The sequence below is a fragment of the Parus major genome, chromosome 2 (assembly GCF_001522545.3).
Source record: "Parus major isolate Abel chromosome 2, Parus_major1.1, whole genome shotgun sequence".
NCBI lineage: Eukaryota > Metazoa > Chordata > Aves > Passeriformes > Paridae > Parus > Parus major.
This window is the reverse complement of record NC_031769.1, coordinates 133,254,637-133,279,714: the sequence shown is the minus strand read 5'-3', so window position 1 is coordinate 133,279,714 and position 25,078 is coordinate 133,254,637. Positions and strand designations below refer to the sequence as shown.

Genomic DNA, 25,078 nt, shown 5'->3' with positions numbered 1-25,078 from the left:
AACTAGTAATCCAAATAATTGTACAGATTTAAATTGCCTGTAATTGACAGACAAACCAGTGAGAAATGCTTATTCTGTACTACAAACATTTCTTTTCAACTGTGTGTTAGTGCTTTACATTTCCTGTTGAAATTAGGTTTGAGGAAAGAGCTATTACCTAAAGTTTATTTACACAGAAGAGCAACAACAGAAATCACGTGGTCAAAACTTGTCTGTGTGGAAAGAAGTTTAAAGAAGAATAACTAGTTGGTGTTGGGAAGTAAGTAGTTATTTAGCTACACAGAAGGAAACTAGAAGATATTACCCATAACTGGAAGGAGAATAAATTCAGACAGAATTTTGAAAGGATTTTTGTGAAGTCAGTAAATGAGAAGAAAATGCTTCCAGTCTGAGCTGGAGAGAAGGAAACTGGCTGTAATAGTGGTTTAATTGTCTCAGTAGAGAAAATAAACAATTGAAAGGATGCTTGAAACTAATTTGATAAGTATGTCGCACCCTAAATGATCCAGTTGTCATCCACTATCAATCTTACAAGACAGTTTAAATCAACATATGGAATAGATTGTGATGAATGTGCTGGCCAAGAAATGAGTATTTGTTAACATGATGAAATAATTAGCGTTTGGTAGAGATCAGTCATACCTCAATGTGAGAAGCTGATAATCATTCAGCTGAACTTGGTCCAAATTAATAGTTCCTTCCAGCACTTAAAATGGTATCAGCCAGTTCAAGTATGTAACCAAAGTCATACATGTGTGTTCATTTTCTTCATTGTAGCTGGTACAGAGCTCAGATTTCGGATGATAATGCTGATAGCACACTTAGGTGTTGGTTGTTGCTGAACAGTGCTTACATTAAGGCGAGGACTTCTCAGCTTCTCATGCAGCCCTGACAACAAGGAGTTGGAGGTGGCACAAAAAGCTGGGAGGGAACATAGCCAGGACAGCTGACCCAACCTGAACAAAAGGATATTCCAGACCATATGGCATCATGCCAAAGAAAAAAACAGGGAGGAATTGGCTGGGGGCTAGCAGCTGCTTCTCAGAGACTGGGTGGGCAATTGCACTGTGCGTCACTTGTTTTCTATATTCTATCATCATCATAGGTGTTATTGTTATTTTCCCTTCCTTTTCTGTCCTATGAAATTGTCTTTATCACAACCCATGAGTGTTACCTCTTTTCTAATTCTCCTCCCCCATCCCATTGAAGAGGAGTGAGCAAATGGCTGTGCAGTGTTTAGCCTAGGTTAAACCACAACTTGCATGTCTGGTTTTTAGGACCATGTATTCCAGTCCAGGCATTTATCACTCATGCATCTAACCTGTAAAAAATTTTTCAGCTTGAAAAATAGCTGTAAATTTGAAGTTAGTGAAGTCTCAAGGACTTAGGTGAATGTTTTATCATCTCTTAACCTTTTGCAAAGAACAAACAAACAGGAAAGTAGCATTCTTGGAAGACAGTTGGCACATGCCAGGAACCTGTTAGTGTTTCAGGACTGTTCAAACCTGTGCTCTGGCTCTGTTTATTTTCATATAAACTTAGAATGGTTTGGATTGGGAGGGACCTTAATGACCCTCTAGTTCTAACCCTCTGCCATGACCAGGGATGCCACCCACCACACCAGGTTACTGATTTTATTCATAAGATGTAGTGCTTGCAGCTGGCCATCAGTTTAGCAAGGATTCTGGTTTGTGCTGCTGTACTATATTCCAGTCTCTGGCTGCTAGCCTCAATATCTACTTGTGGAAGTACCTCTGGTAGACAAGAAATTATTAGCATCAAGCATTTCTAAGCAAAAAAACCAAAAACAAACAAAAAGAAAAAACCCAGAAAAAATATCTTGAACAGTTTCAATCTTTAATAATACTGTCACAAAATAATAAAGACAAGATCTCGCATACATTAGCAGCTTCCCCAAAGTAGCCATAAGAATCTGATGATGTGGAGCTGGAATAGCGCATACATTTATATTTTTCATATGGTTAATTAAACCCATAGAATCATTCTGTACATACTAGGGTTTTATTGGTATTAGAATAAAGAATTTCTTTAAAAAAAAAACTGAAACTGATAATTGCTTCTTTCTGTGCTTCTAATCAACAGTCTTTGATGTACATCTGTTTTTTAGGCACATCTGTACTGTAACTTCCAGTCAGGAAAAGCCTTTTATGGCAAGTAGCTTTTAAGCTACATGCTGTGTTTATTTCATGTATTCTTTTTCCTTTTCTTCTTAAGAAAGTATCCACAAATTTTCCTTCAACTTTCAGTTGAATTTTCAGTGAATATATACTTTAAAATTTTTCATGCAAGAATAACTTCAGTTTTTCAATTTAGTTTTGACATGTTGTTTAAACTGATGGTCGAGGTTATAGCACTGTCTTTCTTGCAGATACGTCTCAGAATAAGAAGAGAATCTGTTTCTCCACTCCACATGTATTATTGGACACCATGCTATATTGCCTCTTATGTCATGTGATGCCAAGTGTGTCTCCAGCTGCTGTGTATATGAGGGGGATCTGAAAGAGTCTGTTGTGGTGCTGAAAACATCTACAGTGCTAGGCTGCTGTAACAGAGATGCTGCAGACCATTCATTCATTGATTCTCCTGGCAAATCAGTCTCTTACCTCTGGAAGGGGAAAAAAGGCATTTTTTTAGTTGTGTTCTTCAGGTCAGTGCTGAACGTAAAAAATACATGCTTTTAAGTACAATGTGTTTCGACACTGATGCACTTAGGATTGAAATACATACTCGTTATTTAGCATATTTAAGCATATGAATAGTTCCTGTGGATAAATTTATTGCCATGGGCTTATTTCAGTTTAGTGAAAAAATATTCAGCTAAGCCTTTGTTCAGTTCTGGGTGCTTGCTGTACGTGAGGCCAGCACTGCCCTGCTGTAGGTGTTCCTGCAGCTGTGGAGGAAGGGACACAGGATTGCACAGCTGTCTGGAGAAGGGACAAGGGAGTGCACAGCTGTCTGGAGAAGGGACAAGGGAGTGCACAGCTGTCTGGAGAAGGGACACAGGGTTGCACAGCTGTCTGGAGAAGGGACACAGGAGTGCACAGCTGTCCAGAGGAAGGTACATGGGGCTGCACAGCTGTCTGGAGAAGGGACAAGGGAGTGCACAGCTGTCTGGAGAAGGAACACAGGAGTGCACAGCTGTATGGAGAAGGGAAACAGGAGTGCACAGCTATCTGGAGAAAGAACATGAGATTGCACAGCTGTGCCAGATGTCCTATAATTCTATATCCCCTGTCTCTCTATAGCCACCATCCACCCTGCAGTAGCCAGGGAAGCAGGGGAGATATTATAGCATAGAACAGAGAAACTAAACCAAGGCCCTTTCCCTTGCTGGATGGAAGTGCAGCTTTATTGTTCTTGGGATCCCGTGGAGAAGGAGAGCAGGAGGGAAAGAAAAGAATATTGATAAGGGCCTCTTTTTGAAGGCAGGGGGAGGAGGGTAGATTACATTCACACAACCAATAAGGGGAACTGGGGAGAAAGAGATAAAGGAAAGAAACTTATGTTCTGCATTTCAGGGGTACATTCTCTTGGGTTATACCATTTTTTCTAAATGCAATACTGCAAGATGAAGGGACACAGGAGTGCACAGCTGTCCAGAGAAGGGACTCACACATGGACAGTTGTCCATCCAGCCTCCAACAGCACTGGTGGAGCTGATCCTTTGTGCAGGCATGACGCTTTGGTTCTGTGGGCTGACAATTTTAATATGGCCTCTCCTGCCTGCAAAGCTGGGAGCTGAGTTGGTGGGCACTGAGGAAGAGCTTGGACAAAAATGTCCCCAGCAGCTGCAGCTGGATTCAGAAAAGGGGCGTTCCCTCTAATTGTAGTTATACTGGTTTCATTCTGAAATAAAGCTCAAGTCTTGTGGCTTTTCCTAGACTTACATTCCAATAGTAAAGATAAATAAAGACTTGAACTCTGTGGCACCACCTTGAGAGTTCACATCTTGCTTGTTGCAGCTTCTGATATGAAAGGCTTATGGTTAAGTCCAACCCAAGTTGTTTTGGTTTTTTTTGTTCGGTTTTTTCATGCCATCACAAGAGTTAAACCAAATATAATTGCTTTAAAAACAGAATTTCTTTTTGTAAGACTAAGCCTATACATTCATGTATGGAAAGCTTCTGCAAAGTTTGTTCCTTTTGGAATAACATTTGCAGCCATAGAAATGAAGCTAACAGGAGCATCTCAGGAGTCATGTCCAAGTCTACCTACCATACTTGAATGTGTTCAGACTTGTGACATTTATAGACCTATTGAATTTTCTTTATCTTTACCACAAAATAAAATTAAAGCACTTGCTGGCTGGATGGCTAGGAAGAAGTGGTGATGGCCTCTAAATGTATCTGTAAGCATTACTTACTGTTTTAGTCAGTTATATAAACATTTTTTAGATAAAGAAATAATCTGAGGATAATGGTAAACTATACTATAGAGTAGACCAAAAGAAAAATTTAGGTTGCTTGGTAAAGCAATCACAATTACTTTTCATGTAGTTAAATGTAAAGTTTTTCTGGAGAATCAGAGTTTTAGAACTAGGAAAACATACCTGCAGGATGAGCAATGGCATCCAAAAAAACAGCATTTCTCAAAATAAATAATTTGAGTCCACTACAATATATAGAGAAAAATTTCAAATGCAGTTCCTTTCTGTATCACTTTGGTAATAAGGAAGAAGCAAAATAAATCAATTTCAGAATTCTGACATCCAGACTAAGACTTGTATTTTAGAAGGTATTGGAAAACTAAGTGGATAGTTTAGTTGGAAACTGCAGGTACAAATAAAAAAGAATTATACGAGGACTACAAAATAAAGTTTAAAGAAAGGTGAATAAAATCTGCCATATGTTTAACTTCTCAGATGAGTAGGAAATATTTATCTACAGTCTGATCTAGGACAGCAAGGAATAATGGGAAATAATACTTGCATAATAAAATTCAAGTTGGGAATTGGGCAGAAATGCTGGTGGTGGAACAATTAACAGCTGGAACAATTACCAAAGTATTGGGCCCTCCACCTCCTCTTGTCTTTGTATTTAGATTGGAAAAATTTCTTCAAGAAGTTAGTAGCCTCAACAGAATATGAAACTAGTGTTTCATTTCTCATGTTTATGTAAGAGATCTCACTAAAGGTTCTCTTCACCCAATTCTCATTTTTAATCACTGCATCACTTTAAGTTTTAAGCAATAAAACATTTTTTCACCTATTTTAATGTAAAGTGTAGGCATTTGAAAAGAGACATGTATTACCTAATTTGCTTATATATTTATTATTTAGTCTACAGACTTTGAAAAGGTATGCAGGTATGGAATTATTAGGGCCTCATAGTCTTGGGAAAGTGTTTCTCATTAAGCCAGCAAGAAAGCTACTGTGACACATTTAGGGATAAAGCCACACAACTCAGAAAATGGCCACAGTTGGTAGATAGTCACTATCTCTACAGTACTTCTCTAAAGTTGCTGGGGTGTTGCCTGGCTCTGCACCGAGGGGCACAGCTTGTCCACATCCATATTTTTTGGCTCAGAGCTCCCAAGCCAGGGAGATGCCTGCAGGAGCAGCCCTGGCCTGTGCTGCCTCTCTGGGATGGACAGTGCTGCCCCAGACCAAAGCATGACAGACAACTGAGATAGGGTCTGGAGAGGTTCTCTAACACTGCTGAATTTAGTAATGCAGGCCTGGCACTATGACAGAGAACTCTGTGGCCATAATGTGTGGGATGCACAGGGGAAGGAAAGTCCTCAAAGCTAAATTTGGATCACTGGTGTGATCAAATGTCTGTGGAGAAGAGAAAGGTGTGCACTGTATTCAGTGCTGGAGCCACGGATAAACGGAGACTACCTGACCAAATTCAGACAGGCACTGTGAATATCCTGAGCACTCTGACAGTGGAAATCCAGCAAGTGTCAGTGAGCAGTGCAGGTGCAGCAGTTCATCTGCTACACTCTTCACTGCACGAGAAGAATGAGGCAATAATTTTACATCATATTAGAAATATCACACTCATACTCACTTTCAGTAATTATTCAGGAGTCTTCCTGCTGGTCTGTACTTTAATTTGTTGCCAGGTGTTTAATTTAGCCTCTTTTCTTCCTGAACATCTATAGGATTTACTGTGCAATACTTAAAGAGCGGCATGAGGGATAATAAAAATAATTTTTGAGCTGTTTCAGTTATAAAAAAGGAATAAAATAAAAGGAAAAGATCCTGGAACAAATTTATTCCTCAGTTCTTGACCTAAATCCTTGAAGGGAATTAAAAAAGGAATAAGTCTTCATGACTAAATACCATTCCACAGAAGAAAATATCTTTTAAAACAAATTAGCTTCTCAGTATAATCTTCCTCTCTGTAAGAAACCCTTCGCTGAATCAAATTTCCAGTATGAAATTAAACCTTGGAGGTGCCACAAATAAATGTTTCAATAGAATTCATTTTTATTTCCAATATGATGAGAGAAAAATAAAATTAATTAAATTCACTTGGAAACAGGAAGAAAAATAAAGAATCCATTCTGAAATAGAGAACAGAAGGAATTTAAAGTCAGATTACTATCCAGTCAAACCAAGAGAAGTTCAAACCAATTAGTTTTCAGCTGTAACTGTTGCCTGTAGAGTTAGAATATATGTGTATATATTATATACATATACATGTGTATGTATACTCTAAACAGAATGTAAGTATTTTATTATTTTTAAATTTGCTTTATATTTCTCTGTAAAAAGGAAGGCAAATAAACAAGCCCAAACCTTTCATTGTAAATATTTTGCTTGGCTCTGCTTGCAGAGTATCTGATCTGACATGGTGTTAAGATAAGAATAATGAGTACCCTGCATGCAACTGATATTGATATTGTTCGAATTCTGAGCTAAATTTACATTAGACAAATATTTTGGCTGCAGTGGAGACTCACCTGTTTTCATGCAACTGTGATTGAGAGGACAGTGGTATCTAACATTTGAGCATCTGTATATTCAGTTAATATGGGTCTCCTATGAGAGTTTTATAGAGTTTCCATGTCCCTTTGAGTTTACTAGTTTTCCCTAAGAGTGCTTACTCTTGCTTTCTGCTCTGAGTATGTTTGTGAACTTCTAGTCTTCCACTTTCCATGTTCTTTCATGAATATGTGCTTCTACAAAGGAAAAATAATATTCCTGGAAATGTAGGAAGTACAAGCCAGTTTTCAGTTCATATCTCACTGCCATCTACTGTATATGCTGGAAAACTGCACTGTGGGAAATGCATTGCAGTTCAGTTGTGTATGATGACTCTTTTCCCAGTTAATTTGCTCTAAAGTTGAGGGAAAAAAACTACTGAACATTCATGTAAATTCCATTCTTTGTGTAGGAATCAGTATTTCTTAAACAGATGGCAGTGTCTGATGATACTATATTGTCCAGAAGGAAAGAACATCAGATTATAGTATTGCTTAGTTTGTGTTCAAGCCAGATGAAAAATAGATGCGTAGTTTGGGAGAAAAAAAAATACCTCACTTTGCTTATTCTTGTCCTAACTACTAATACCTTTAATTTCTTAATGGATATGTCTAAACAAAAACCTAGCAGGATTTAAATGCAGGGACTTGAGATATTTTGATATTTCTTTTAGCTGAGGAATTAGTTTTTGAATCTTGTAAATTAGCTTTCATCTCAGTAGCTGATGTCTGGTGCATGCAAACATCAAGTATATGCAACACTAAGTGGTGTTTGGGGTAGATATAATAATTTACCTAAAGTATGACATTATTAAGTTGAAAATAAATGATCAGGATTCTGGATGTGAGGAACTGTGTAAGATACCACTCAGATCAGCTTTGCACTAAGTGCTTTTGTAATGGTTTGTGTAGAAATTGCAAGGTTTACTCAAGACAGAAATATTTCTGTTTTCATCAGGAAAGCTGACATCAAATAGACAAGAATGCACACAGAACATCAAACTCTGTGTTTGCATAAGTGAATTCCACTTTGCAAACACAGATTTGTTTTGGAACAATAAGTCCACTATTATTAATTTAGTTAGGCTGGGAATATATATTTATATCATTAGCTACCAGTATTACACCAAAAAGAATAAAAGAAGACCAGTAAGCTTGCAAACTCAGGCATTTCAAAGCTGAAGAAGTGCCTTCATTTGCTTCTTATTTTTATCTGTTGTGATGATGGCTGTAATTATGGCATGGGTATTTTGTATTCTTATTCAATAATTGTTCTAGGACATCATTTGCTGAATATTATTTAACTCTTGCAAATGAAGAAAGAATGATTTAAGAATTCCTTACTTTTTGTGAAATCCATTGTTACCATGTTTCAGTGCTTTGTTAATGTTTATTAGCCCACCTCTACACATTCTGGTCTTTGGGGGCTTGAAGTGGTATTGTGGGCAGCTGATGTACTCTGTGTGATCATTCTGTCCCTTCTGGTGTCTTCAGAGGCAAATATGGGTTCACAAGACTTTGTCAAATGACATCAGAAATTCACCCAGGAAAATGAGGTTTCTCATTTTCAACGAGGAAGTGGCTTCTGACATTTGACCCTTTCTGTTGCATCTCCTCATCCTTATTTTTATCCCAGTGTCACCATCCAAGACCAAATGTTTTTCACTCCTTGTCCAAAAGGGTATTTTACTTTGGCTGATTTCTTCCAAAAGCACTTATTGAGCACAGCCAATTTCAGCCTAAATGTTATAGCATTTAAAAAATCCACAACTGAAAACTAGTTTAGGAAAATTGTCATGAATTCAGTAGCAGGTGAAATTGGTAGAGAAGCTCATGAGTTTTGGTTTTCAAAGTTATTAAATCTCTGTGTGTCCCCTTCTTGTGGGCCACTTGTCAGTGTCGATTTGTAAATCATGCTTTAGGAAGAGGATGACTCTGTAACAGTGAGGAATTATTTTTTTTTTTTTTCCATTGAGTGTGTGTTTATAAGATTTCTTAAGAATTTGTGCATTTCTCTGGCAGTTTTGGTATCCAGAATTTTTAACTGAAATCCCTGGGAAATAAATTATTTCTGGGGAATAATTTCTGTACTGAATTCTTTATTTGCTTGGTTTTGGGATTTTTGCAGTTGGTGTTTATGTGTAGCTTGATGTGTGGTGTAAATGCAAAGCAAGTGATGAGGCATTTGTGGGTCTGTGCATGACCAGATTCCTGCCAGAGGGGGCTCCTCCAGAAGCTGACTTGAGGAATGGCTGAGGCAGCTGGGGGTGTTTCCCTGGAGAAGGGGAGGATCAGGGAAGATCTTACTGCTCTCTGCAACTACCTGAAAGGAGATTGTAGCCAGGTAGGGGTCAGGCTCTTCTCCCAGGCAACAAGTGACAGGATTAGAAGACATTGCCTCAAGCTGTGCCAGGGCTGTGTTCAGGCTGGACATCAGAAAGAATTTATTCACAAAAAAAGTTGTTAAACTGTCTTGGTTTGAAAAGACAGGTGTCTGCTAAGGAAGGCAGAAACCTCCCTTGAAATGGAAAAAATGTAAACTCACCCTCCTGAATTATTATAATCTTGAAATCAAGGGGCTGTCAGGCAAAGATATGGAAATAGGAATAACAGTTATTTACTAGGAAAATTAAAATAAAATGAAGTAGTAAAAAAAACCCCCAACCCATTGACAGAGTCAGAATACAACCTGACACCCTGTTGGTCAGGTGTTGGTAGCAGTCTGATTAAATGGTGGCTTCAGCCTCCTTGGAGTGACAGATCTGTTTCTGTTGAAGCAATGATCCTGTAGAAAGGTGCTGTTTTCCTCTGGAGGTCTGGTGGTGGTGTAGATGGGTCCTGTTTTCCTCTGGGAATCCAGTGGATAAGGCTGCCTATGATGTTCCCAGTCTCAGATTATATCCAGGTAGGAATGCTTGGCTCCTCCCTCTGGGTGGAGCATCTCCCAATGGGATGATGTAATTTTATCAGTCATGCAGTGAGACCCAATGGCCCATTAACAGAAGATATCCCTCTGGAGGGAGGATGGCTGGGGAAGAGATAAAGAACACTGCCACACCTGGTTTTAACAGATGGTAATAGAATACATACTCTGGTTACATCTTGCATTGCGGTGGAGTCACCGCTCCTGGAAGTGCTCAAGAAAAGACTGGACATTACACTTAGTGCTGTGGTCTAGTTGACAAGCTGGTGAATGACTGGATTCAATCTTAGAGGTCTTTTCCAGCCTAAATGGTTTTGTGATTCTATGACTGTAACATGGTTTAGTGGCAAACGTGGTGGTGGTCCTTTATCAGTTGTTGGACTTGATGATCTTAGGTGACCTTTTCAAGCTTAATAATTCTGTTCCATGATTCTATGACTTGCCATCTTTCTTGTCAGTTGATCTCGTTGACTGGTGAACCACTGAGTATCCATCATCTTTCCACTGCTGTCATTAGTTCCCTGATGTTGCCATCCTTCAGTAATATCACTTAATAACTTTTCTAGCTTCCCACATGGATGAAATGCTGCCACACGAGGTCTGTGGTAGAGCCGTGGCTGTAGGATCATGATGTACAAATGTGCAGCTCCTAAGAGGACAAGTGAAAGGGAAGAAAAGACAAAAAAGGTGTATTTAGCAGGGTCTGCTGTTATCTTAGGACGCCCCTGTGCCTTTGCTGCCAGCAATGAAAATTCTGTGTATGAAAATCCACAGAAGGGAAACAGGCACACACATGTAAATCACATCATTGAGTAATTATCAATAGAAGAGAAAAATGTTTTAAATAAGGAAGGGAGTACTAAGCATTCTGATAGCTCTAATATGATGATTTGTATGTAAGACTGCTGAAATTACACTGTGAAATAAAACTGCAGATGGCTGTTTTGTTTTGTTTTTCCCTTGTATTAAATGTTTTAAAGCTGCTGCCCTCCTGTGGCTGTATACTGTACTTTCTCTGCTGAAACTCCCAATGGACAGCATTTGTTAGCAGCAGTACGTGCAGCAGTGTCTGTACACCAGATGAGGGACAATTCAGACCCTGAACTGGTCTGGCTGAGTCAAAAATCTCAAGAAATGTGGCTGGGAGTCCCTGTGAATACATTTGCTGCCTTTTAACTCTGGAGGGCCAGGACTGCCCTAGGTGTTAGGAAACTGCTGCCCAAATTCTGTCTGGAGAAAGCTGCCTTTGCAGCTGTAAGAAGGTGATAAATGCTCCTTCTGAAGCAGGTGACATGTATCCCCAGTTGACCAGGTGGGTCCATCCAGAAGAAATATGCACTATTTCCAAGCATTTTTCAGCTTGGGGTATGAGACAAACCAGAGAACTGAGCACAAGTGCATGAATTGTACAAGGAACACTGATAAAATGGTACAAAAGCTACCTAAAATGAAGAAAAATAGCCCAGCAAGATCCACCTTAAGGTTCTTTTTGCAGTTATTTTGTAGCTGTTATTCTTTGGTGTATAAACAATTGCTGGGTCTAGTATAAGAAATGTTTTTTTTAGGAATTCATGTTATAATTGCATGGTAACCTATATGCATGTCCTTATTGGACAATTACCTTTATTTTTCCATTAAAATACATGGTACATAGTTAGCTAATGATAATATTTTATTGCATAGCATATTAGTTTCCCAGCTACCTAGCAGAACTAAGTGGTTCTAACAGAAGTTTTATGAATAACACTGTAAAGACACCACCCATTGGGATAAGTTAATAAGAAAATAAAGACTTACTCATAGGAAATTTATAAAGCAAATTGCAAAACTGAATTTTAAAAATTGGAATAAAGAGTTTATATTAATAGCTTTACCAATATTGCTTCTGCAAAAATAACCTGTGCAGAAATGCGAGATACAGAATGATAGACTGGGCTTTCAAGGCTTTTTTTGGTATGTAGTTGAACAGTGAATTCAGCTACATTTCTCATTTTTCTTGGGCCCTATATATTTCAGTGTATACATATGACTTTACAGAGAATTAAGCAAATTATGTAAATCATCTTCATAGTTGACTTTGATAACAGAAATTGAGGAGCCTGTTTTTAGACAGTCAGAGACAAAAAATGCTTTCCAAGGAACTGCTAGTTAGCTAGTTACTATGCAAGGGAAAACACAGTCAAAATAAATATAAGAATGCTGGAACCTGAACGGTGCTCAGATATCCTGCTCCTTGCATGAATTACTTGTATTTGCTCCCCTTGCTGCTAGCGTTAAAGTCTTAAAAAAAAATAAAACAAAGATTGAAGATGAGGCCTGATCTGGAGACCCATAACCCAGAAAGCATAAACAAGGTGCAGGCATTTGCCAGCTGACAGATGAGCATCCTTCCACTAGGAAGGAGGTAATGTCACTTAAAAGGTAAGTGTTGACTGTGGATACTAGGGAGGGCAACGGATTGTTTGCTTCCTTGGATACTGCTTCCTATTAGGAGGGGTTTATAAGGCAGTTGGATCAGACTTAATATTTCAGATAGTCATATAAACATAGAATGGTTTGGGTTGGAAGGGACATTAAAGATCATCTAATTCCGTCTTGCCATGCATGGGCAGGGACACCTTCCATTATACTGGGTTGCTCAAAGCCTCCTCCATCCTTGGCCTTGAACACTTCCAGGGGTGGAGCAGGTACAACTTCTCTGGGCAATCTGTTCCAGTGCCTCAGCACCCTCACAGTATAGAATTTCTTCTTGTATCTAATCTTAACCAATCCTCCTTCAGTTTAAAGCTGTTTCTTCCTGCCCTATCACAACATGCCCTTCCTTGTGAGAAATCCCTCTCCAGTTCTCTTGTATCATCACTTTCTGTCCTGTACAATAATGTTATAGCCTATTTGTGGTGGTGATAAAACCCCTCTAAAGAGACAGAGTCCTTTCACTCACCCTCCTCATCTGCTTCAGTCAGGAATTACCTTTTTTGTTCTACAGCAGGTTCTGGACTGTAATACAGTGCTGCTAAAAAAATCCACTCCTTTTCAACTACACAGCAGAGCCAAGCATGGCAGAGCCCTGCTGCTTCCTATGGAGAGATAACTTGGGGTTAGGGCTCTTGCTCTAAGGAGCAGGAAGTGAGCGTGGCAGGGTGTGGGGAAGGTTGTGCACACAACCTGCACGTGGAGTTGTCCACACCTGACCCATGACACGGAGCAGAGGTAACTGCTGCCATCCTTGTCCCAGGGACAGTCTCCTCCTGTCCTCATCCCACTGCCCTCCAGTCAGGGAAATGGCTCACAGATCTTCTCAGAGAACCTACTTTGCATATCATAATGTTCTTCAAAAGATGTCTGTAACAAGATATTCAGAAGATACTTCTGTTCACTGTGCTTCTGCTGATAAACACTGTAATTGAAGTCCGCATTTAATAAAAGTTCTCATGAATGGGGATTCCAATAACATGCATTGTTTAAACTCTAGTATTTATAATCAGTTTTTTCTTGCTAATTTCTAATCTCTGTTGTGTTCTACTAACAATATGGGAACTGATGGTTACCCAAGAAATACCTTTTATATTCAGTTTTCTGGTTAAAATGGTATGTGGAATTTGGGAATCTTAGCATCACCAAATCATCTGGATTTTCTGTGTGATTTAGTATTGTCCTGAAAATAATGAAACATAATCTGTACAACAGGGCAATTTGAGTTATAAGCTCCTAACAGAAGTTATTGGTGGCTTAGGGATGCTGTCTCTGCATGGGTAGCTAGTCCACAGCACATGCAGAAGAAGGTAATTCACCCTTTGGTGTCCCTTGGAATAAGAAGGCAGGTACAGAGAAAATTGCTGCTTCATAGTGTGCTTGTTGCATGGTGATGTCAAATCATAGAACTCCATTAATTTCTATTTTAGGCATATCATCTGGGGAGTGTGCTGGCAATTTGATTTGATGTTTGTGTCACAGGAGTTAGTTTCTAAGGCTTAGACAGAGATACCAACTGTGTTGTGTGTCAGTTTATCATCTAAAAAACATAACTCGTGTTTTTTAGAGGAAAAATAATAGGATCTTTCATAACCTTAAATTTTTAATAAGAAATTAATCTAGTTGTCTGGAGGAGGTCTTAGAGAGACTAGATGAGACACTGTCTGAAGTTTATATTTCTTTTACTGATTGGTCTGTTTAGTGAAAAACCCCAGAAGGTAAGATCACTGAGCAAACTGGGTAGCAAATTTCCACTAAAGCTCCTATTGATTCTGCTGGTCTTGTGAGCATCAATTGACTAGCATAATTGGTCACTTTTCTCGTATTATTTCCTCTCATCTACTCATCCTTAATAAGCATTTCAAATATTTGGGTAAAAAAAATTTAGAATATTGAAAGTACAAGTTAGAATAAATACAGTGTTGAATAATACATTCCTGCAAGTTCTGATGCCTTAATTTATACCAACTAGTAGAATTCCATAAGTATATATTGAAGTTTCTATAATTCAAACCACCTTATTGTAATGTCACTTTGTGTCAAGTGTTCCTTCCCTCTGACCTCATTAGGTGTGCCTTGTCATTAGATACACTGTTACTAAGGAGTTTTAACTTAAAAGCTGCTTTGATTAATGCTTGGTTGGACTGAGGATTTATTGTGTAGGATTACCTAGATTTAAAAATGGCAAAATGCCATAGTAACTTTAATGCCAGACTTTAATGAGAAGCAGAAGTAAACTCCAAGGACCCTTATGATTTTTAATATGGACTAAACTCATATGCTGGTTACCTTAATGTCCTGCCCTGTTTTATATACAAGTACTTCAATAATTCCTAGAGAATAGTAGCCCAGAAAGTGTACTACAAATATGTAAGTATGTATATATTTTTAATTAATCATAAATTTTGATAATTTTAGAATCAGATTTATTCAGTGTTATTATCAAATAGAGAAAAAACTCTTTGCACTGGTTTGGGCCTTTTTAATTAAGAAACAAAGAGAAAAAACAGACTGGCAAACATTTTTCCCAATTAATAATGCACTGACAATGTAGGTGGAAAATGCATTTTCTCAGTTTTATGTAATCTGCTAACTGAATTTTTTTTACTGTTTTCTTAAGTTCATTAAGTGCTCCTGAAAATTTACAAAATTGGTGCTTCTAGAGTTTAATAACCTTATTTTTTTACCATTGATCACATATTTTAGTATATGATACTGCCAAGAAAATCCAGACCATTCTCACATCCGACAACATTTGGTCGTCTCCTTAAATCCTACTAGACTTGATAGGATTTAAACATATACTTAAAAGGTAATGCACTGCTCAATGAGGGCCTTTGTATCTGACATTTTTTCTGTCCATGCTATCTGCTGAGATAACCAAAGGGCACTGATTTATTATTAGAGCTAAACAGGAAAAACTTTCTTATTCAAAAAGCTTGTAAACTTTTTTTTTTTTCTGAATTGACCCTGATTTCCCAATTTTGTTTATTTTTCAGTGAACTTCCAATAGTAGAAGCATGTAATTAAATTTTTTGTTTCTGCACAGTTATGTACTGTGAGAATTAGGCACAATGTACTAATAAGCAATAACAACACATCTTTGCAGAGGTGGCACTGTCTCTGCCAAAGCATGTAGGGTGGCATCCAACCAAGTTCTTGGGCTGTGATGCCTCATTTCTCATTTAAATCACACATGTATTGGACATGACTTAAATAGGATTACTCACTCAAGCAAATTTACACAGGGGTCTAAGGCATATATCCAGCTTCCAGTGAGTAAGGAGTCTGCATACTCATTTGGCTCTGGGCCTTGGGCACTTGCATAATGTTGCTTGTGTAACTCCCCCTGCCAGAAATGAAACCTGCATCAACATGGTTACTCATACTAGAAAAATTGTGCCTGTGGACTAGTGATGACAGTCGGAGATCCTGCTTCCTTTTATAACACATTGAAAAATTGTTTTCACTGATCATTGAAGCTCTTTAGCCAGCGTTACCATTGCAGTCCCTATTGATAATTTTGGTACCACTGAGTTGTTTTTGTTGGGGTTTTTATCACTTCTGGATTCTTTACTTAACTAATTGCTATTATTTGTTCTTCCTTTTTAATTATTTATTTATTTATTTATTTATTTATTATTTTAGGGAGAAGGCCAGCAAAAACGAAGGACAAAAAAAAGAAGAAAAAGAATTTGATGGAAAGGGCTCAGAAGCAGCACAGCATCTTTTTAGCAACCGATAAAACAAGCCAGTAAAGACTTGATTTTCTTTAATGTATTTTTTTGCAAAGTGCACAAAAGCTGCTATATGCTCCTGCCCATGGATGCACTACAATTCAGCTGCTTTGACAGTATTGGTGGCAAATAACTTGTGAAAATAAAGCCCACAAGCTTGTTTGTTTTATTTATATATTTTTTATTTTATTTTTTCCTCTCATTTTTGACCTGAAGTCTTCAAGGTCGGGAGGGCGCTAAGCTGGATCAGTGGAAGTGGTCCTGAAGTGCATCAGAGATATTGTTCTGGTCAACATGCTGACAAGGAAAGAAACCTACGCAGCACCAGTAGGTGGACTTGTGCATATTTAAATAAATAAGCAAAAAAGGAAGTCTTGGAGGTGTAGGTACAATTGCATTTATGGCCTTTGTTTCCTATATTTGTACATTTCAAGAGTAAATGGATATGACTTACCTGCTTAGTGTTAATGTACATTGTTCTCCCACCTGCTACGTTGACACAGTTGTATAATAAAACTGCTTTAAGACAACGTGCTGCAGGATTCACTGCTTAGACTCACCGAAGCACAACAGACTCTGTGTGTACATACTACTCTGTCTACATATAAATGAACATATTTACTGTACATCTATGCATTTTTATGTATAATACTTTATACATGTTTAAAGGTATGTCCTGTTGGTTCTAGTAATATACTTTTGAATAATCCAGTAAATGTTTACTTTTTGCTATGTTTTAAGTATCTTCTCATGTTCCTCAATAGCTACAAACTGGATTTTTTTTTTCTGGATTTGAAAAGCACACTCATTTGCAAAACTACCTTGCACTCACAATGGAGTGTCAGCTCTGAAGTATATTTGCCAGAGCAGTAATCCACAAATTCTTTCTGCTATTCAGTACTTCTGTCTCAGCCCCATATATTTTGTCTCAGAAAAAGAAGTTTAATGTTTTTTAAGATGAGGCACAATGATGATAGAAGTTTTGAGTGTCAGGAGAGAAATTAATTGTAAAGTTCTTGGTATCTAAGACTGTATGTGTAGGTTTTTTTTGTTGTTTTGTTTTTTTTTCCAATGTAATGCACAGTGTTTTATTTCAGTTAGTCCTGATGCGGTCAGATAAGAACAAAAATACCTGAATAAGGACGAATCAAAATAAAAGTCATGTGAAGTCAACCATTCAAAAGTATAGAAAACACCAATGTCCCACTATTGCCAATTATTTGTAGAAGCTTAACAAATTTATTCTGCAGCTGTTGTTTGCTTTGTGACATTTTTTCAGGGGAAGAGGTGGAGGCAGTTTTCTGTGTAGGACATTAAAATCACTCAGGATATGTAATTTGGTAATCTAGAATTATTTGGCTATCATTCAAGGTGATTTTTGGATACCCGACAGGGAAAGCATACACTAAATGCATGTTGTGTAAGCTGACACTTAAGAAAAGAAAAATTATTTCACTTTTAGAGCTGAAAATTGCATATGACCTACACAAAAAAATGAAACAGCAAAACAGACCCCAGACATCCACATACCTCTTTTTGACATATACTTTAGAAAAATCCCACAAATACCAGTTTTATGGGTTACATGCTTTTCAAATAAACTAGGAAAATAAAGCATCTATAAGCACAAATATATCTGTGTTTAGCTATGACAAGTGTTACTACCAAAATGTGCAGTAGTTAGACACATATGAATGTTCCATCAAACTGCCTGTGGACTTCCACTCAACTGTGAGGTTTTCACTGTATGTTCATATTCACCTAGAACATAATAATGTTACAGATAGCAAGATTGTTCTAATGCTGGGATGCGATTTTGGACATAAAATGCTCACTTCAAAAAAAACAACAGAAAAAAGACAAGAAGAACTGTAGCTGTCTGTTTGCTTATTGGTTATCAGATTTGGCTGTAAGTGCAGTTAATGCCCTCATACAAACCTTTCAGTAGTGGTTACAAATATTGTATTAGGCATGTCATGGAAAGAATGCTACAAAATACAATAAAATGATGTCACAAGCTCCTGAGTAAAATATTTTTGGTCCTTTTTAATTCAAATAGCATATTCTTTATGAATTTCATGCATGTAGAAAAATTGCAGAGGGTGGGGAGATGCAGATTTTCTTCCACTGGTGTAAAAAATGTGAGGGTTTCCCATACAACTGTTTCATTTGAAAAGATACATTATATGAGACACTTCTCACATTCAGAAGACATTAGATATACATTGATTTCTCCTGTCCCAGTTCACCTTAATATTTAGAGCTGGGAGTGTAGAATTAAAAATATTATCCCAAAGTAGCCCTTGGTATTTCCTCCTTTGTCCTAGACATCCTGCCTTTGCATGGTGCACCCTGTCAGTGTGTTCACACCACTGGGGTTTTGTAGGACCATACTTTGGAGGTTGGAATCAACAGTTCCTTGGACATTAGGAAAAGGGTTTGCACTGAGAGAACCTCTTTGGTCACAGGCTTTTCAGGGAAGGTGGTGATGGCACCAAATTTGTCACAGTTCAAGGAGTGTCTGGACAATGCTCTCAGTAAAGTGGTTTAGTTTTAGGTACTCCTCTGAGGAGCAGGGACTGGACTCAGTGATCCTTATGGGTCTTTTCCAACTTGAGATATTTCATGATTTGATGAGTCTATGACCTTGAGAGATCAGCTGTCCAAATATTTGCTTGAAACAGGTCTACCTTGAAGCTGTCTTCAGATACTGTTCCTTGATAAAATGTGCCCACTGTGTCTCTTATTTCCTTTAAATTAAATTAGAAGAGGACTTAAAAAGATTTTAGTTCTTTTCTGATAAGAATTGACTAGGTACAAATACTATCTTTTCCCCCTTTTCATAACTATTACTGCTTTTTGAATCTGTTTCTCTCAAACAGTCAAAGGTTTCAGAGCAGTGGAGCTTTTGTGTTCACAAGGCTTTTATGCCTTAGTTTAATGATTCACTATTGGAAATTTATTTTAAACTACAAAAGATTCAGATTAGGAGGACCAAACACTTTATATGCTGTAGTCATTGCTGTAGTAATTTAAAAAGCTCTTGTGTTGCTATGATGAGTAGAATGTGCTTTTTCAAAACCACACACTATTTTATATCTTATTCACATGTCCCAGGAAAGACAACTGCATACTGCACTGTGTATTTAGGATCTCTCTATTCCCAGTTTGCCATAGTTTATCCTGGTCTGTTAATATCTGTCTCTAAATTAGAACAAAAGAAAATCAAACCAAACAGAAAAAGCAGAAAAAAAGAAAAAAGGAAAACAGCCCCAGGTACATCTTTAAAGAAATTATTTTGTGGCTGATTGGTCTTTATTGCATCTCAGCTGCCCTTGTTAGTGAGAAATTATTGTTATATGTCTCCTTTTTTATTCCTGGGGAAAAAAATCCCTATGTTGCATTACACATTGTGGTAATGCAAAGCTTCCATATTACAAATATCAATATAAGGAAATTGTTCTCTTACACCTGTACGCTCAATATAAAGATGTCAGCAAAAGAACTGTGAATAGTTATAGAGCTTACATGACATGTCTCCATTTATCAGTGTGAGTTACAGAAAACTGCAGAGCAGAAAAAAAAGTGGATTTTCATCCATATTAGCTAAAAACAAACCAAAAATCAATGAAGTGCCATGTTAACTTTTTTAAACAAAAATATTGCTAAAATCCTGATACCTTATAAAATGAGAAGACAGATCTTTACCAGACAGATTAAAATCAAATTCAGTCCTTCAGCTTTGTTATGCTGATGAAATAGAATATAGACTAAAAATTACCAGGTATTTCCAGCACCAGTGCCATGTTTTTTAAGTGAGTGATGTTACTGAAGGCTGATGCTGCCACTTACCAGAGGGTATGAGAGTTTTTTGAATTCAAACTCTCTCTCTTCACCAACAAAATGTATTTGTCTTTTGACACCAGTTCACTTTCACATCCAATTGTGTAAGCCAGCATGAATTCCAGTAAGCTCTAGACTGAAGTTATTTTGGACTGAAACCAAGAAGAACAAAATGTACCCTTCTGAAAGTGTAACCCAGAAACCACTGTCAGCTTTTTGTTTAGTTCTTTACCGAAAGCTCTGTGCTGAACCTGGCATAGTTTCTTTTATGAAAAGCCTCTGTCCAGGACTGAGGAAAGGACATTAACTTCAGGAAGTATTAGAGCAGCCTGATCTGCAGGACATCTGGGAGAAGAGCAGCCCAGTATTTGAAGTTCAGCTCCTCTCAGAAGTGAAAAAAATTTAAGAAAAGTGTGACTAGAGTGTCCAAAATGAGCCCAGCCTTTACTCCATTGCCAAACTCTTCCAGACTTCAACTGATTTTTTTAATGCAAACTAATTCTGTTTATGTCTAATAAACTCAAGTCTTCAACGCCAGTGAAGCTGTAAACATACTTAAAGGGCCAGTAATACATCTGTGGTGGTGGCAGCTACAAAAATGCTCCCAGCCTCCTTGTTTTCAAATTGTGTCTCCAGTGACACTCATGTAACACTTGATTTTAACTGGGCAATACTGATGAAGCTAACTGACAGTTCATAGACCACAAATGAATTAACAGTGAAAATGAGGCTGCTTTGTTCTACCCCTGTGACTTTTCAAAATAGAAGCTCAGCTCAAGAAAGCCAACAGTAGCAGTTAGAAGATATGTCTTGGCTTGCAATTGTTTCTTCCCTTCAGTCTTTCAGGGGCCTTTATGAGAAAGATAAGAGTTTTGGGAGTTTAGTGTACATTATTTTGGTGAGAAACTGCAGTGAGACTTTATGTTTGCTTTCTGTTTGCCATCTATGGAAGCTAAGGACCACAACTGCATGGGAGCTCTTGTATTTGCTCAGGAATTGTTTCAGTCTTTTATTTCATTGTCTTGTGGTAGGTGTTTGAAGTCTCAGGGACATGGAGTGCAGCCACAGGATTTCTCTGTCACTGTTTGGTGCTCTCCTTCTGGCCCCATGTTCCTTGTTATGCTGGCTTCAGCAGGAGCAGTGAACAGTTTTTCTACCATAAATGTCTTCTAGTTTGCATATTCTCTTGGCTAGAGCATGATTTCTAACTCTGTGGCTGATCCTAGTAACTTATTTTGTGGTCAGATATTTTCTCTCTAGAGAGAGTTAAGCAGAAATTCAAGGACTAAAGGCCTATAAACAGATGATGAGAGAAATAGGCAAGTATGTAACCTGTCGCACCTATAAACTAATCCAGGAACAGGTAAGTGTACAGGTAAATATAATCACCATGCCTGATCCAGTGATTGCAGATGCTGAGGGAGTATGAGATGAAAGAACAGTAGATAATGGCTCAGGTATTACACAGTATTGTCCATTGCCACTGTTGGAGACAGAATATTAAACTGTTGGTTAGACTTGTTAGAGCTTCTCTTTTAGGCTTTTGTGGAAAAGTATGTTGTGTTTGTTGCTCTGCTAGGATAGTATAGATAATGGGTTTTGGTTCATAATGAATTTATAAATTCAAATCAGTTTAATCTCAGTTTAGTGGGATTATTTAAAATCGAAGTCTTCAACCAGTTCTTTTGGGATTGTTGACAAAGGCAGTCAGCGATCTTAGCAGGGAAGGTAAAAGGTCTTTATCCCCTAAATGTATATTTGACTTTGAACCAAAACCATGACAGCTAATGACAGGGTGTTAGCTTGTAGAAACTTGGCAACAGGAAGAAAGATGTAGAAAAAATATTTTTCAGTGTTAATTTTATATGCAGTAATGATAAATATGTGTGAATGACGAATGAAAGTATTTTAAAGATCCATAATGAGATGAACAAAATTATGTTTCTTCTGTATGTGACTGCAGTTCTGCAATGCTGATTAACTGAATGAGGCAATATATCTTAATTTTTATTCTAATTTTGGTTTTGTTTTAATTTTATTTCATGCTAACAGTACAGCACAAGAATTTGGGGGTTTTGCCTATACTTTCTTCCCCTCCCCTCCTGCTCCCTGGTGCTCTGTCGGCCATAATTCAAGGGATTCCCACAAGACTTAAGCTGCAGATTCTTTACAATATGCAATTGACTTGGATATATTTTAGCATGTATTTCCAAGTTACACAGCCAGGCACTCTGAAGAAAATCCAGATGTTATTCTGAGAGAGAAAGTAGGTAGCACATGCATTCTAGATAAGTATATTAATTCTTATTTCCCTAGTCAGCTTCATTCCTTTAGGTGTGATGCAAGAAGAAAGGACAGATATATTTTCTGGGAAGCCTCCAAATCCACTTCTTAGAAAAGCAGAGATGTTTTACCATACTAGAACGGAAAAATATTGGTGTGGTTTTAAGCATAATGCTACTATTGTTGTGCTGAATAGACAGAGGAGATAGCTCTGCAACAGAACTTCATGCCACAAATAACCTTATAATAAAATTACCTTTGCTCTATTGAAATGGAAAATAACATAAAAATATAAATGAAGGCTTTTTTGAGCAAATAAAGTTCATTTAAGGCTCATGGACTCTTAGCTAACAATGAAGAACATGTGTGCATTTCAGCCTGGACTACTGTACCACCAAGGCAGTATTCGAGACCAGTTTTGAATCCTAGGATTGATTTTTTAAGATCTGGAATAAAACTTGAAACATAGAGCAGGCCAATTTTAATTTATTTAGTACAGTATCATGGAATCATAAAATTGTTTGAGTAGGAAGGAACCTTAAAGATAATCTAGATCTTTAGAAATAAACTCTCCAACCAGTTTGATAGATTAGAAAGTCAGCATTATTTTATTCAGCATTGCAAGTGCATGGGGATAGCTCCACCTAACATACACACACACTTTCAATACTTTTCATTATTTATACATTTTAGCAAACAGATTAATTTTCATTTGCTATAAATTATGTAATTTGCTTCATTAATTAATATTCTGTCTTCTATTAGTTATTGAGTTCTCACTTCTCATGCTAATTAGTCCACCCAGATTGGATTTCAGGACAATTGCTGAATTGTCCTAGTCAGCTTCTTTTTTATCTCAGGGCTCTGAAAAATGTCTTTGTGGTCCATAAATTCTGCATTTCTTGTGCCCAATTTCAGCAATATATCTCTCTCCCAAGGCTTTGTTAACCTCCTTCTAGGTCTGAGAGCATTGAAGCACGTTAAGGTTGATTACAACTGCTTTAGTAAAACTTAAGAGCTTCATTAATTTTCCCAAACTGTGGTCCCACAATAGCAGCTTATCACAAACCTTGCTAAATGCTGGCTACAGTGGGATGTGACAGAGTGGATTATGATTGTTTAAAGCAATTTATGTTTATGATTATTTAAAGCAATTAATAGAAAATTAAAAACAATTAATTATAAAAGTTATTAGGAAAGTTGTATAATTTACTGTGCATTGTATGGTACAAAACTAAGCATTAATCATGGCAAGGGATGAAACAACATTGTGTTAAGGTTAAAGAAATTTTCCAGTGTCTTCCCCCCCTTCCCTTCATTTTTAAAGAAATACAGCTTGTTCTGTAACATCCTGAGGGACTAGGTGTGCATATGGCCAGAAAGAAGGGCAGTTCACAGCCGGTAATTTTTAATTCTTGAATAAATGTGTCTTTACAGTTGAGAAAGTGTGGCTGAGGACTGAGACACAAGCCTTCTTTGACTTAACTGTGGTAGCCAGATACTTTGGAGTTCCCACTCATCTATTCCACAGATTCCAGGGATCATCACTATTAAGGAAACTTCCCTCTCAGACCATCCAGGACCCACTTTGGCAGTCACTGGCACACCACATCACCTGAGCTGGCCCCTTCATGGCTACACACCCCACACTCACACAGTCAGAGCAGGTTTCCTCACCAGCTGGACCCTGGCTTCCCCAGAGATGTCACCTAAGACCTCACCTAAGACGTGAGAAACCTTCAAACAATTTCATAACGGTGGAACAATTAACAAAGCAACAGCTTGAGATGGTGCCTACCAGAAGGGACCTCCAAAAAAGGAGCCCCTGGGCTTTTATACCCTCACATCCCAAGTCCACAAAAGCCTGGGGGCCCTTGGCTCCTGCTGAGTCTCTGAGTGTCCCCTGGCCAGGCCACGGTCCTCATGACATTTGCTGTGTACAGGGTCAGCATTTGATGGCCTCTTGCCTGGGGCTGTCACCACACAGAGCTCAGTCTGCAGCTGGCACTGACTGCACACTGAGCTACCCTGTGAGTGCCCCCAACAATTGTCACCAGCCCTCGTCCCCAGCTGTGCTCACAGGGATCCATGTGCAGCCACTGAAGCTGAAATGGATGGAAATGCATCTGTGTTCAGCAGTTCATAAATGACAGCACCTCAGAAACAAATGCATACCATGTAGTGTACTGCTATTAATCTTCAGGGTGGAACTGAGACTGACGTCCAAGTCAGTCTGCAGTGTCTCCACGTGCTTTGTTGGACCTTGTAGCTGAATTTGTAGATCTTGCTGAGGTGAAGCTATCAGACACCACTGTGTTCATCTTGTTGGTGAGCTCTCAGAAGGCACATAGAAAGTTGAGTGAATTACCCTGAGTTTGAGCAGGCACAAATCTGTAAAAATACAGATTCATCTGGTGTTCTAAAATATTATCCCATTTTTTTGAGAAAAACCATACTGGTATTCAGTCAGATGCGAGCAAAGATAAAACCAGACACATTCCAAAATTTCCATACCAAGCTGAAGAACAGTATGATCTTAAGGCAGCAAGAATCCTACCCTTAACCCTCTTGGAAGTTAACAGATGTAATCAGCAGCACAGGCTCACAAGCACTGTCAGTCAGTGAAGTCTCTCCATGGGTAGCTTCTATTTAACTTTAGACCCTCAGACCAAAGCATATCTAAAATGTTTCTTTTACTCGTATCTTTAACAACCAATTAACAGCAGCAGTAAGACATGCTATGGTGCATGCATTGAACTAAAAATTGAAGTTACACAGGACACAGATCTTAAGAGGAAAGGAGGAGATCTCACAGGCCATGCCCAGCTGTATCTGTAGAGCTGTTTGAAGTTATGTGCCATACAGGGAA

At 38.0% G+C, this 25,078-nt stretch overlaps 1 protein-coding gene across 1 annotated transcript in view; it reads left to right on the top strand.

Moving 5' to 3' along the window:
- The window catches only part of RSPO2 (R-spondin 2), a 105,281-nt gene extending 87,181 nt beyond the window's left edge, over positions 1–18,100 (top strand). Inside the window, exon 5 of the mRNA XM_015650023.3 lies at positions 15,995–18,100. Coding sequence (XP_015505509.1) covers positions 15,995–16,104 — 110 coding nt within the window. The 3' untranslated portion in view covers positions 16,105–18,100. The remainder of the gene's footprint in view (positions 1–15,994) is intronic.
- Positions 18,101–25,078: the final 6,978 nt, after the last annotated feature.